Source organism: Pyxicephalus adspersus, chromosome 4, assembly GCF_032062135.1.
Source record: "Pyxicephalus adspersus chromosome 4, UCB_Pads_2.0, whole genome shotgun sequence".
In the NCBI taxonomy this organism is placed as follows: domain Eukaryota; kingdom Metazoa; phylum Chordata; class Amphibia; order Anura; family Pyxicephalidae; genus Pyxicephalus; species Pyxicephalus adspersus.
This window is the reverse complement of record NC_092861.1, coordinates 127,121,960-127,137,629: the sequence shown is the minus strand read 5'-3', so window position 1 is coordinate 127,137,629 and position 15,670 is coordinate 127,121,960. Positions and strand designations below refer to the sequence as shown.

The 15,670-nt window shown below is 37.4% G+C and overlaps 1 protein-coding gene across 1 annotated transcript in view; it reads right to left on the bottom strand.

The window, feature by feature from the left end:
* Positions 1 to 687: 687 nt before the first annotated feature.
* The window catches only part of CNRIP1 (cannabinoid receptor interacting protein 1), a 19,170-nt gene continuing 4,187 nt past the window's right edge, over positions 688 to 15,670 (bottom strand). Inside the window, exons 2-3 of the mRNA XM_072409586.1 lie at positions 13,600 to 13,744; positions 688 to 4,340 (exon numbers count right to left, since the gene is read on the bottom strand). Coding sequence (XP_072265687.1) covers positions 4,176 to 4,340; positions 13,600 to 13,744 — 310 coding nt within the window. The 3' untranslated portion in view covers positions 688 to 4,175. The remainder of the gene's footprint in view (positions 4,341 to 13,599; positions 13,745 to 15,670) is intronic.

The window sequence follows — 15,670 nt, the reverse complement described above, 5'->3', positions numbered from 1 at the left end:
CCATATGACTCCCAGAGTAACATGCAGACACAGAAACAAAACACAAAACTTCCAAAGCTTTGTTTACCACAAACAGTAATCAATATAAATCTAAATAAAAGCAAAAAAAAATCAATCAATAAATATGCATTGCTGCTAATTAATGAAATACTAGTAAGGACCCTTTAAAAAAAAGAATCCACCAACCTCTTATTAGTTGTAGTGTCTTATTAGTTGTAGTGTCACAGAGTACCGTAGGTCAATTGCCCCTGCGATTTCTTCACCCCTTGCTCCAGTGCTTTGAAAATCTCCTGTGCTCTCTCCTTCCTCTTGGTATCCCTTCGTGTACCACGTGACCGCACCCTCAAAAGAAGCCAATACTTTCGGGGGAGGGCTTAAATTTCACCCTTGCATGATTAGCATGCTAGGGCATACTTTAGGGTAGGTCTTACTTTCGGGGAAACACGGTAGGATTGGTGAATCCCGGGCTCCCAGAACTGAATAACTTGCTCTTCCAAACAATGAAAGCAGGAAGAAGATGGTGTTGCCCAAGACAGAACAGAGACAGGCTAGCAGGTACCCACCAGCTTGACAGCACCCTAAGTGGTTCTCTTTTTAACCTATAATTCAATTTCCTTTAACTTTTTTAATTTCCCTATAAAATCTATAAAATTGTAAAAAAAATAAAAAAAAAAACACCACCACACATTTTGCAAAACATCATTACATTAACAAAAATTCACATTTTTAAGGAAACCAATGATTAACAGTTTTAGGTCACGTTACCTTCAAATACCAATTACAATATTACATTTGTGTAAATAAAGTGGACTTATCCACAGCAGCAAATTAACCTGAAAGTCTGAACAGACACATTAAAAATGTGATACACTTACTGTATGTCAGTATTCTCTATCTCTTTTTTATCTTTTCAGAAATTGAACAAATATGCCAGTCTAGGCAGATGTATATTTTTCCAAGAGAGGGAAACCTGACTATTTGTTGGCATAAAGCTTACTAGCGTTGTCTTTTGTGACCTGCAGGACAACATCAGCATTGGACTCAGCCACTCGATTCTCTTTAAATGGCAAAAGCAGAATTTTACAGAAAATATTTTTCGTAAAACATGTACTGGACAGCAAATGTACACGAAAATTAGCTTATTAGACTTGTTTGATTATGTACATGAAAAGTTAGCTTTAAGTCTGGATTTTAAATTCTTGTAATTGTCAGGCTTATGCACTAAAGCCCTACAATGCCTTAAACAGTGATGGCAATCTTTTAACTCAGTGGTCCCCAACCTTTTGGACGTCACGGACCACTAAATTTACAGACTCCAGACAGCGCATGAGGGGGGAGCCGTGTGTCACTCAAAGGAGAAAAAACTTCCCCCAAGGTGACATCATGATGCCCGAACCTGCCTACTCTGGAGACAAAACCCACCCACTGCCCTGAGCCTGCCATGCATACAGGAGACATGGTCCGCAGCTCTGTGGTTGGGGGGTGCACCAGCCAGAGCCACGGACCACCAACATTTTCTTGCGGACCAAACCACAGGTTGGGGACCGCTGTTTAATCTGATTTGAATGCTGTAAACTGAAGTCTTGCTGTAGGTAATTGTATAGCAGACTAAGCCTAAATTATGATGTCCCTGTTGTTGGAACCTCATAAAACTTTACTGAAATTATTAAAGAATGCACAAGAGCAACATCATCCCAGCCTGGTTAATCAAGATGGCCAAATAGCAAGGAAAGAAGATGGCAGCACCTACAACACAGAAAGTATTTTATTTCAGAAGTGACATTGCCTGTCCCTTCTGCAATAAAGGACCTGTCTGGTCCCAATATTTCCATTTTTAGGTATAGATACATTTTATTTTGCTGTGTCCTTGTTCCAGCTTAGTGATTTACTAGGTAGTAAATTCAGGAACAGAATTACAGCCCTGGAACTATACTGAAAATTTTAGCAATGCATACTGCTTTCCTCAAAGCTTCTCTTTAGATGTATTCAGAAAGCAGAGAATAGTTGAGGAGCAAAGGGAATTGTACCATCTTGAATTGGCATGGCCTAAGAAGGGAACAAATTACTGCCTTTTTCTCATTGGAAAGACAACACATAGCGAGATTTTGACTACAAATTCTTACACAGCTTTCAAACACTACAAGAAATTGTAAAGGCACAAAGTAAAACATATTAATCATAGTTTCCCCTTGAACATATGTTAAATGAAGGCAAATCCTTTGTAAGGTGTTACTGTCACTCTCACAATTTACTTATAGTCAGCCTCATAAATGAAAGTATCTGAGAGAAGAACCATCTGTGTAGCCCACACAATCTAATTTACATAGCTACTTAATAATACAGCAATCACACAGGTTTCATAGTTATAAATACTGTGTTTGTATTTTCTTGATTTTGTACTTTTTATCATTCACATAAATCTGCTCTATGTATATCCACACCAGTTATTTAGAAGTGGCACTCTTTGGTATAAACGTCCACATGGCATGTAAAATTGGTCCTGTAGCATAAGTAATATTTCATATTTTTTAAATGGACATTTAAAAAACATTTCTCATTTCTCATAAAATGACCTCAAGGAGATGGATCTGAGACTGTAACATAAATTCAACCATGGTCTTGCATCATGAATGCCTCCAAGACACTTTAAACTGGTGTTGAACCATGAATGTCCTTAAGACACTCGGAACTAGTCCTGCACAATGACTATCTATGAGCTATCACTCAAATCACATCACAAAATTCAGTAGGACAAGAAGCCCTGCACCACCAGACCTTAGAGCGTGTAACATTCAACTTAAGTGCATTTTGCCCCATCTAGATGCTAAATCACCAACCTCTTTGACTAAGACTAAGCAAGATGCATTGAAAGGTTTGCATTATTTCTTTCAATGGTCCGGCAGTGCATATTGTACTCTGTATTGCTGTATTTTGGCTGAAAACAAGTCTGGTAAAACTTGCAAAGCAAACCTGGGATGGACTATATGTCTGTCTGGAGCAGCGTTCTTCTCTATTTCTACACAGTGTAAATGAGACAAACGCAACTGGTCCTGCTCAAGTTTCAAATAGTAGGAAATAAATGTTTGGAAATGTAGTTATTGTAAAGAAGCTAACATGACATTGTGAAAGAGGGGTCCTGAGAACAGGTGCCCTTTCAGCTTTATGAGCCAGGGATATATGGCAAATTATAGCTCTCATGTGAGAATGATCCCAAAATGTATTCTTGGTTCCTAGGACAAGTTTTCAAATTAACGGTGTAAACCTACAGCCTAACAGCTCTTCCTTGGACATTTTCATTTTTGAGGCTCTTTGCCTGGTATCTACATTTTCAATAGATAAAATACTAAAGGGTGATTTTCTATAGGTTCACCAGCCAATAAACTTGTATTTACTTTAAACACACAATCAGTCTAAGGGATATTTAAAAAAACAAATATTGTCTTTAATTGGATTTATTTAAGGACTTCTTCAGAGTGATGATGAAATGCACAGTTAGTGTTCTAGCAGTGGAGTGCATGGATTCATTCCAGTAAAAAATAAATCTCCAGTTAGGAACAAATCTTCGTTAAGTGGCACTGCCAACTTTAGTGTTTATTGGAGCCTGTGAAACAGATTCATAGACGTGAACATGCTAGTCAGCCAACTTGACCTTTGTGATGTTGTTCACCACCATCTGAAGAAGCCAAACCGAGGAAAAATTCACTAGTTTGGCAAACCATTAACAAATCACCCTTGAACGCTCTAAATCTAAGGAGCAATTACAATAAAAGCACAATATATACAAAAATAATACATATTCAACTACACTGCTGTAAACATAAATATGTGATATAAACAATTTTTCATATAGAATGTTCAGCCATTTAAAGTGTACACATCACCAATACAGAGTGGAGTTGCCATTTTTTAAAGACAATTCACTAGGAACTAATGCTGAAATACTGTAAGGAACCCTAATAAACCAATGATGTCACTAGTGGGTTGATGAAACGATCCGGCTACTGGCTCGTAATATTGCTTCCTCCACTCTATGCAGGAGAGTCCACTTTAAGTAAACACTAAGTAGTTTCCTGTTAACGTATGATATCTTGTATACACAAATATGTGGCTTTAATAGGCTCATTATGCTGGTCAGGTTAATCAACCCATTAGAAAATTGTCCAGCTTAGTTGGCTTCAATGAAACATCTCTTTATTGATCCACATCAAGCTTCGGGTCTCATTTGGTTTGCACTCATATTCAATACTGCTGAAGCTGTTGCCCCACTGACAGTGATCTCTTTTATGGTAGTTGTAGAACTTTACTTGCCATACAGTTTCAAAACTTCCAATTTCTTCAAACTAGAAAGAAAGAAAAGATAAATCAGACTGATTAGTTTGAAATTAGGTTTACACCATCTTCTGCCATTTAGAGGCAAACAATTCGAAACTTTAGTCTATGTTAATAAATGTTTTCAAAGTTTTTGATGCTTTATAGATAAACCAGAAACAACACATGATTTTCAGGTCATTTATAAATAGAGCTCATGGGGTAGTTACAAAACAGGGAATTGGACAGTCCCTCAACTATACTCCGGTGAGAATCAATTACTGTCATTGAAACACATGGACCTGCTTGATTCTCAACAGGGAATTTCTGAAGGAATGGTAAATTCCCTGTTTGAGTCCCTTAAATAGGGATCCAAGAGTGTCATTCTTAATCCTTTTCAACAATCTAGTCATGTTCAACTGTTCAGTAAGATGATTTTTTTTTACATATATATACATACACACACACACACAGGTTGCATGACCTCTAGTAACCTAAAACCTTTTTTTTTTGCAACAAAATGTAGTCAATCTTTAGCCTTGAATGGCACCCAGCATCACTCTGGAGGACGGAAGACTTTACTGTGAATGCAGGATGTAATGATGCAAAAAGTGGTGCTGATGTCATCAACTTAGTGCTAATCTCTAAATCATCTTGGATTGTGGAAAATTGTTATATACTGTATATATATATATATATATATATATATATATACACACATATACACACACACACACACACACATCTGTGCACATATTGCAGTGAATCGCCCAGCTCAGCCACTAGATATCTTTAAAATGATGAAAATTTTTATATATACAGTGTAATAAAAAGCAATATTGCTAAAACAATGTGTAGCAAAATAGTCCCATAATTACAGTCCCTGCATTATTCAGGTTTTGCATAATGCCTACCAATTTGGGTTTCCTGTAAATAAAGTCTGCAACTCTTGTGTCCTAAAGGTGAACTTTGTTATTATGTGTTGGTATAAAATGTTAGGTTTATATCAGCATGACAATCTAATGATTATATTCTATGTAAGTACCACTTGTGTCTAATTGCAGATCTTGTTTCTGTCTTCCTTTTCTTGTTCTTATTTAACTTTTGCTGATGTAGTAATTACAAATCATGTGAATGGAAGCAAGCAATTTGAAACTTGTTTTGTAAAACAATACTCACTTATGTGTATGGTAATACAATGTAACAAATCAATGACTGTACAAAAAAAACACTATGCTTATACAATGCAATGGGTTCCCCATAATAGGGCAGTGAGAATGTCCTAGGATCCTACCAGACAGTCCTAGGTGGGTACTATAGTGAGTTTATAATGGGCTTGTTTCACGTTGGAGTTGTAGGAGAATACAACAAATCACAATTTATTTCAAATTGTTTTGTTGGCTAACCTTCACACATAAAACAATGCTAACCTCCTTCTGTAAACTAGTGACCACTTCATCCAACTATGTAATGTATATTAACAACGGTAGATATGTTTTTAAAGTCCCTGGTGTAACAATCATGGCTCTATTTCTTTGAATACAATAGAGAAGTGAGTATTGACCCTAACTGATAGAAGAGTCCTATTTGAAGAATCAGCAAATGAAAATACATGGAAAATCCCAGAGAAAAAACAAGCCACTGCATCTAAGGATTTGTAAGCTGCAATATATTTAAAAAGAATAGTAATGAGTTGTTTCAGGACAGTATCCTTTTTTATACAACACAAAAATAACTACTTGAAAAATAACAAGTCTTGTTATCACAGATTTTTTAGCTTTGATTGGTTTTTCACACAACATATGGAGAGTAACAACTTCCACCCATTATTAATTAAATTCCGAAAAATATAACAGATGGAGGCATGCTACAGAATGCTGTGGAAAATTGTTCCAATTCCACGGCTACAAACATGCAAGTACAAACGTTTTAAGCTAACAGACTACTTTAGCATTCCATAATTTTAGTCAACCTAAAACCATTTTATAATTTAATTTGCATATGATGCAAGGACAATGAAACATAAAATGAACAAGACATTAGGCTGTCCAGCCATAAAACAAGGATTTAGCGATAGATAGATAGATAGATAGATAGATACCCATCCAGTGAACTGAAGTTTTTTGGGGACCCTAATGTAGGGATATCTCTATATCTGCCACTACCCAACTGCCATAGTGGGCAACTTTACAGGGGGGTATTAATCAACCTTCTGCATATGTCATTATGCCTTTGCAGATGAGAAACTGAAATGTTCTGACTGCCCAGTGGAACATTACCAAAATGGAGACAATAAGTGACCATGCCCTGGGTAATAATAGAATATTTTTCATATCTGGTTTTTGAGGAAAAAAAAACAGGTGTGACAGCCCCCCAGTAGACATTAACCCTGATCTGACAATTTTTAAATAAGGCAGCAAAGTTTCTTATGGTAAGCAGAGGACACAGCATGGTGTTTTAAACTAAGTACACCCGAGATTGTGATCATCTCAGGTGATAATCTAAAATTTTTACAACAATCTCCCAACATTATTCAACAATCCATCATGGTCCAACTAAACTAAAGATGACCACTGTCATTTTATATTGGGGAGGACACAGCAGGGTGCCTCCTGCTAATCCCCCCCCCCCCCTTCCTTTTCCATGGAATCAAACAACTTTGTGTATACAGCAGTCTATTCATTCTTTTATTACTGGATCATTCTTTTATCATGAATCATAAAAGATCATTTTCCAGCAACAGAAATTTGACATTTGTACACAGCACTTTAGTTAGGAAAGGAACCTCTGTAAATAGAGAGGTAGCACAGCATTGTAAAGTTTTCAGTGCCTTTGAACTCCTAGATTTGGCTTCCATTGATGTGGTCTGTAAAAAATGTTTTTCATCTTCATTTCTTCATTAATCCATAAAACATATTAACAAGTTGTTTGGCTATCACCCACATTCTGCACATTCCTAAATGATTGTGCTTATATTCAAAGACAGGTATGACTACCTCAATCTCTAGTAAGCAAAATGTATCATGACTATATAAAAATATAGGTAGGATATGGGCATTGGACAGATGGAGAACTAGTCAGGGATTTTAAAATTTAGTATGTTTTCTATTCTGAAGTTTTGTTTGTGATGATATTTAACTATTAGGCATAGAACATATTCTGCTTGTCCTGTTGAAAGCATTTGATATTCTTCCGAACACAAATCATGTAGTTCCTTTCTGGCACGTAACTCCCTCTGAATTGAAAAGATATATTTTGGGAAGTGAGGAAAGTGACATTTGATGTCAATTTAGTGGCTGCTTCCCAAACAAATTAGACAATGGGCATGTTTTTAGTTTAACAACCTAACATGATGCAAAGCACAAGACGGCTATTGTTCTGGGTATGAAGAAGGTGCCTTTTATTACCTACTTGTGATCAGCAGATTCTAAAGGTTTCAAGGATTAAAATTTTAATGAAGCATTTTATTGGAACACTTGGTTATGAGATCTAGTAGTGGATAGTAGATCTTGTGTGGTGCTACTGCAATGTTTTGGGATCCTTCCAATAAAGCAAAAGCATATTCTTGGCAAGACCTCTAATTACTAACCACTAATTAGATGCCATTTTCCCATCCCTACTAATATAACATCTGCCAAGTAAAGGCAATCATATAGGTGCATTTTGGGATAATAAGTCTGATCTCGGCTTTTCTTAGGTATTAATCCCACCAGGGAAAATAATTTCTTCAAAAACATTTATACATATGTACAGGGGGTGTCTTTTAAGCACAGCCTAGGCTGAAATGATTTGCTTCTGCACTAATCATAGAACTAAAAATAGAACTCAAGCAACAATTAGAAGTAAAACTTGTGAATAACTCTCTGGCATTACTGAAAAATTAGATTTTATACTGCAGGGAAAATTAGATGTTTGCAGACCACCAGATGTAAAAATACCAGATGACATTGAAAGCATGCTTCCAGGTACAGGTAATGCTGATGCATATTGTGTACTTCTGGCAAGGATTAGTTTACCTAAAAAATATCAGTTTAAAAACTTATTTTAAAGATTACTAGTGTATGAATGAACAACTAATTCAAAATTGGAGAGTTATTTTATGCCTGTAGGGAGGGAAAGTCTGCCTCTGCCTTCCAGACATTACTGTTATTCTAAGCCAGCCATTCTCCACCAGGGTTCCTCCAGAGGTTGCTAGGGGGTTCGTTGTGCTTTGACCAATTGCCCTTCCATGTAATGGTGGCCCCATTATTTGTGGCTGTTTCCACTTGGCAGTTAGTAGAATTACACCAAAGCTCTTTTTAGCCATATGTATATGGCATTCTTTCCACTTTTAAGGTGTGTTTTTCTATTGACCTCCTATAGTTTCAGACGTATTGGGGCTTCCTCAAAACCTGAAAAGCATTTCAAAGGTTTCTCGGGTTAAAAAACTTGTGAAAGTTGATGAGATCTGCCCACAGACATCCAAATTTATAGTCTAAGAATTAAAAAGAAGCTTGGGATACTTGGCTGAATGTAAAGCTTCCAGTCTTGAGTTTAATATACATTTTAGGAGAAAAATTAACATTAAATGAAGTCTCAAATAAAACTGAGACCTTAGCTAAACAATTCCAGAGTCCATTCATGTACTCATCACTGCCAACACTGGGTCTCATGTAGTTAAAATTGATAACTGGCCCATGAAACTAATCAAGGGTGTAAACATTGGTTATCATTAATTTGGACATTTGGACTTTGAAAAAGCAGTGGAGTGCATCTTGTTTTCTTTTATCTAGGGACTAAAGTTAATCTATGAAATGTTGAACAATTAACTTTACTTTGGAGAATGAGAAGGACCTTAAAAATGAAGATGTATTCCGGCAAATGTTTTAGAATGACTGACACCGAAGAGATGATATTTACAACAGCATGTTTGGGCACCACCTAGCGACCACAGCCATTCTGCCACATAGCTCATGGGTTCCTTGGAATAATAGGGTCCCTCCAAAGGCTGCCAGGGGTTCCTGGAGCTGTGGCTGACTGCCCTCCCATCTGATGTTGCCTGTCTAGTTCAGAGTCCAATGCCATTTTGCTAGGCCAAAAACATGATTCCAATTATGTTTTTTGGAATTCAGACCCCCATGGTAAGAGGGTTTTTTTCACACTGACTGCATTTTATGCAATTAATAAATTGAAACAGAGGTTCCCATGACCGAACATTATTAAAAGGGTTCAATATATGTAAATAGTAACCTTTTTACCCCTGAGGAACCCTTTAAATAGTGTTCAGGTCATAGGGAATCCCTGCTTCAATAAATTAAAGACAATAAAAGCTGCCTTGAAACAATTTCAGACTGGTGGTAGCATTCTGCCATGGGCTCAACTGTGGTCGAAAACCATTTTTTGCACAAGGCTAAACATGGCTGCAGCAGAATGTAGCACAAATCTCAGGGACAAGTTGCTTTTGCTCATGCAGAACATATATCTTTTTATTTGTTTTTTTGGTATAAAAGTACAAAAGATTGGTGTGATAAAAATGTAGTTATATAGGCACTACTGTCAGTCATTGTTATTTACTGTTTATTGTCACAAAAAAAATAAAAACTTTTTGTCTGTCTCACAATCCAGTCAGAAATGAAATGCAGAGATTCCACTAAATCTACACATTTCTATACATAATAGAATATTAAAACTATTGAAGAACAAGATTTAAAAAAAACATTGTATTAATATGTGCTCATACTGAAAAAAACACTATACCTTTAATATATTTCTGTTCAAATTGTGAATGAAAAAAATATTTGTCCTGCCAATGCATGTTTAAAAGTATAAAAAGACAACTTAGGGGTCAATTTTTTAGATTACTTTTCTATGTCTTGATGTTGGTCAAGAAGAAGTTTTGCATTTTTTTCTATATATGATCTGTATAATCCAAGTTTTGTGGTTTAAAAAAATGCAAGCACATACTTGGAGTTTTAGTTTCTGACTCCTTGTGCTTATGTTTGGAATAAAATCTGAAGGTAGGTGCTGCCATAATTTTAGGCAATATAGAGTAATATCATTTTTACTTTATTATCGATGTTCTATTTGTATAAAATTACCTAGATCAGAGGGTGATAATCTATTGTCTATTCAACCTTAAAATGTCTGTCTCTCCTAGCTGAATCAACATTGGTTAGCTTACAGATAAACAGCAGCTGTACAATTGTTTATATGCTGAAATATTGGAAAGGTTAACGAGAGTTGATACCCAGCCAAAAGATTTATATTTCTGTCTATAAAGGATTTGGATAAAGCTATGTACTAGATGTTTGTGTCAGGCATAAAATCTAGCACGTGTACAGCGGTTCCCCAATGTGGTTCATCAATCTGACCAATCCAAGTGGGAACGACCGCTTTACTGTCCCTAAAGTAGAGAGTATGGGGGTGCCTCCTGCTCTTCCTCTTCCTCCCATTTCTGTGCATCTGAACAATGCTGTGTTTTCAACGCTCCTTCATCCTTCTGTTGCTAGAAACAACAGAAATCTGATATGTGTACAGCACAATTTTTCTGCACATCTTCAAAAAACAACTGAACAACCAAAAGTGGCATGTCTCTTTTTGTAAATTGTGCCACAGTTGGCTGTAGCCATTCACAAAATAGGAGAGCAGAACAGTGCAGCTCACTGCGGCTCACTGAAATGGCTCTTACTGCCCAATTAATATATCAGCTGAGTATCTAGGACAGTTATTTTCAACCAGGGTTTCTCCAGAGGTTTCCAGGGATCCTTTGAAGAATAGGCAGTTTTTACCAACACCAAAAATCGTTTGGGCTTTCAGTAAGGGTGACATTCTGCCCACTAGTCAGTAACGCAAGAGGCATTTTTCCCAATGACCACCCTGATAATATACTGTGAATTATGAATATGGTAATTATAGCAGGGGCCCCATCTGGGGGTTATATGGGGGTCCTCCATGTGAAAAGGACTGAAAAAGGAAGCAGTGTAGGAGAGAAGTCTAAAGCTTTGTTTTATCTGCCCAGACTGCATGTGTTTGAAATGCTGAATGAAACAGATAGTGGATAAAACCACTTTGGGGAAAAGAAAGGTTCCATTTGGACTTCATATTGGACAGCTGGAGCATTATCAATCCTGGTGATGCAACATGTAGGTGAAAATCCATAAGTTAGACTAACTGCAGGACAATACAGTTATTAAGTGATGATTTACATTTACTGACTGTACTACAACTGCATCTACCATTCTTTCTATACAATTGATATTCCAATGCGATTCATCTATGTACCAAAAACTGGCTGTTAACATGAATTTAAACATAATGTGCTTTGTTAACAGATCTGTATCCTTCTTGTGCACCAAGTAGCAAAGTTTCAGATCACAGATTTAAAACCGTAAAACAAAATTCATCTATCAGGTTCTGACCCTTGAGAAAAAACACACAGGAAACAGAGCAATACCATATGAGAATTCAAATGTCATAACACCTATTAAAAAGGTGATAAAACTAAACAGCACAGGCTTACAAGCCAGCTAATTTATAAACGGTGTAACATACCGGTGTAACGGTGTAACATATTAAAGCAGTGCATTAAAGGCGTAGCTGGTAGATCAGGTGAGAGATTTGCCACTTGCCATGGGAGGAATATGAAGAATGTTCCAAACCGAGTGCGCTAATGAAGAAACACCATTGTGTTCATTATGTATCTTTAGTGGGTTCAAACTCATTTTATTTCTGATCATTTCTCCTTTGAACTATGACAAGCTATCTAAATATCCCAGATATTATAGCAGAATTATAAATTCAGATGAGTATAGAGAGCAGAGAATCGCCATTTAGGCCACAAAAAGTAGGACAGAATTGGTGATGTAGAACAGGGGTCCCAACCCCTGGTTGTGGGACCCATTAGTGGGCCGCACCCCTTAGCCTAGCGGTGGTCCGCGGTCAGGAGAAGGACCACGCTTGGGGGGGGCACACCAGCCAGAGCCGCAAACCATGCCTCCTGTACAGATCACAGGCTCATGGTGTTGGGGGGGGGGGGTTGTGTCTCTGGACACAACCCGCCCACTCTCCCATTGCAGGCTCAGACTCCTCAGACTCAGACTCCTGGGGGAGTGGGCGGTTTTTGGCATTATGACGTCATTCAGTTTCTTCCCCTTTGAGTGACACAGGACTCTGTAAGGAGTCCCTAAATTCAGTGGTCCGCGAGCTGCAAAAGGTTGGGGGCCACTGATGTAGGAGAGTTTGATTCCAATGTTGTAGTGGTAAAGATGGGTACTAGTAATTTACCTCTGCAGGGGTGTGAATCTCGACAAGAATATGTTTAGACTGGCAGTGAGGTTGTGATACAGTTACTACTTCCTCATGTCTGGGAAAACTTTACAAGTAGCATCTCCCTGGGACAGCCGCATAGAGAATGAATAGTGAATTTCAGAGTGGGCAGTGTTGCTCCAATAGTGCCTTAGTTTTTTAAAGCATCCTTGTAAATAATCCATTCAAGATCCCAATATAGCTTTGTGCCATCTACACAAATACAATTTGCAGTAGGAGAATGTATTTTGTTTTCAGAGGATGGCAGCTTCCATCATATCTATCATGAGACAAGTCCTCCCCTTTCTTTCTTATAAATTTCAAGCTTGTGATTCTGACAGCCGTAAGAGGATTTTCTGCTCAGTGCTAAACTACATTGGTGATTTAATCTCATGCTACCGAGCGATTTACCCTACTTGCAATCAGCTCAACATATGCAATAATTTTTTTAATGTTAACAAGCCCAGTAGTTATTTGTCACTAAACGTAATGAAGTAGCAAGTGCAGGTGGCAGAGAATTGCTTATTTCCCCTGGAAATTTATAGCTGGCTGCAGAACTACATTTGTAGTTGGTTACAGCATTTTTTGTGTGCAGCTACAATTGTTTATGTTCCATGAGCACTATCAGCTGAATTGGTGATGGCTCGTTCATATCATCACTCTCTAAAAAGTATTTTACAGACATTTAATAATTGTCCCTTGACACAGTTGTCAGTGATCATTTTGTCCAGTGATAGATGAATGGAATACATGTATACAACACCATTCTATTTTATGGAGGGGGAGATGTGTGAGTGTGGGGGGACTGGGAGAGCACCCCGCTGTGCTCTCCTTCATAGGAATTAACCGTTCTTTCTGATCACTTGTTTAGCATTCCATCACGACAGAATGAAGTAACACTTTACCATTGTAAACAAATAATTGAATCCACAAACATCTAGAAAACAGTGAAATATCCGATTTGAGTGGACTGACTCTGTAAATCATCAAGCAATAATGGATCAGTACCTGGATAATGACTTGCAGTGGCTGCCTCTCCCCACTCTTGGTGTGAGCTACTCCCTCTGTGTCATAGAAAGCTGTGTAACAGACAACCTGCGGGTCTCTGGACTTCTCCTCCAGGGGAATGACCGTTCCACCTAAATTGATAGTCCTAAAACAGATATCATATACAGATCAATAAGCTGCTACAGAAATTAAAATCCCTTCATTTTGAACTACAGAGACATTTGATCAATATGGATTGAAGAGCAGTACTAGTGTCCTTGTTCTCCGACCTTTTTGCTCCAAGAACACATTATCTGCATATTGTGCATTCTGCAAGGAAGTGGATTTTTGTTTTTGGTGCTACAACATTTCATTTATGTGTTTTAAATCCAAGAACAGATAAAATGTACCAAGATGATGCTGATCCCCAGGTAAATCCTGAATAAGCAAATCAAGAAAAGACAGCCAGGAAATGTATTGCTCTTGCTAATAGCCTGCTACATAACCAGGGCATTACTTAGAAATGATTAAAATCAAAGAGCCACTTAGATTTACTTTTTGAGAAAACAAAAGCAAATCACTAGATAGCAGAGGGCAGTAGTTTCTAAAGACTTTGTTTTAGTTGAACTTCAGATAGGGATGTGGGCAGTGAAAAATGTACTGCTCTGTGTTGTGTTGAAACTTTTGCATGGACTTTTTACCAATTTTGTAAAGGTTTCTGGGTCTTCAACATGGTAATATCACCCACTGTTCCCTGTAAACATTGGAACCAAATTAACTTTATATAAATCTATACTATAACATTTATCAAAGTAGTGTAAAAGTGTTGATACCAAAAGCATTTTCATCTAAACTAGAGAGTAGTAACCTATGTTTACTTATTACAGGGTATAGAATCTTATCATTTGGCATATCCCCATTTGAACTTTTAAAAATAATACCTAACAGAGTATGAATTTATAAATCTAATGCTGGTAATTACTACCAGATCTGTACATCAAACCAAGTATAATATAATGGTTTTTAGGAATGTATAACGTGAACAAATAGCGCTTTAGGGTTATTTTTTCAGAATAAAACCTCAGAACCAAAAATCACATCTATATCTGGCTTATTTGATTTGTAATAAAGATAACAAGCCATGAAATCCTCATTTAAGGAATAGGCATTAAAATCAACAAATGTGTCCATAAATATAATACTGGCTGTAATAAACATTTAACACATTTTACTGTGACCTGGTTAACATGGGTAATGTGCAGGTGGAGAAATCTGCACATAAACTGGATCCCCACTCCATCCCCCAAACTGCATTTGCTCATGTCTTCATGAAAGCGTCCATCCAAATTAACACGTCCCCACTAGGTGACTGATAGTAAAACCAAATCAAAGACATAACATATTGTGATAACACAAAAGGAAGAAAATTCACTCTTAGTCAACTAAAAGAGGTGGATCTAACTAAGATCTCTATATACTATACAGTAATAGGCAGAAGGACAGTACAAGGTCTTTATTCTTTTCTGGGAATGAGTAAGGGGTACAATGTACCCCCCTATACTCAGATATCTGGGGGTCCCCACTATTAAAGGGGGCTTTCAGATTTCACATAAGCTCCCTACCCGCATACCCCACAACAAATGGGGAAGAGAGAGGTGGATGAGGGTATGGTTTTTGTCAAAAGAGAAGGGTGTTACACACTTTTTGCCTCTTTTGTTTTTGGTACAATCTTATTCCAGACCTTTAATTTACTGTAGAGGAGCCACACATGCTTGCTGACACACTTCATATCTAGGAAGATCCCAAGCCTATTAAAGGGGTCTTACTTCAGTATTGGGGTGTGGGGCTTGCGGAGAGACTCCGTACAGCACAATATGATAGCTGTTACCGTCTACCAGGTGAATTGGTTAAGTCATGCTATATTTGTCTGTAACAGATATAGGGCAAAGCTCCATGGCAAATCCTATTCTTTAGCTTTATTCATTGCAGGTTAAATGACCAATGTTCAGGACAATTTTGTCAAAGACCTGAAGCTGAACTCAAACACTAGCCAGCATAACAGCCAGAAAACTAGCATTCAGACTTTAATATC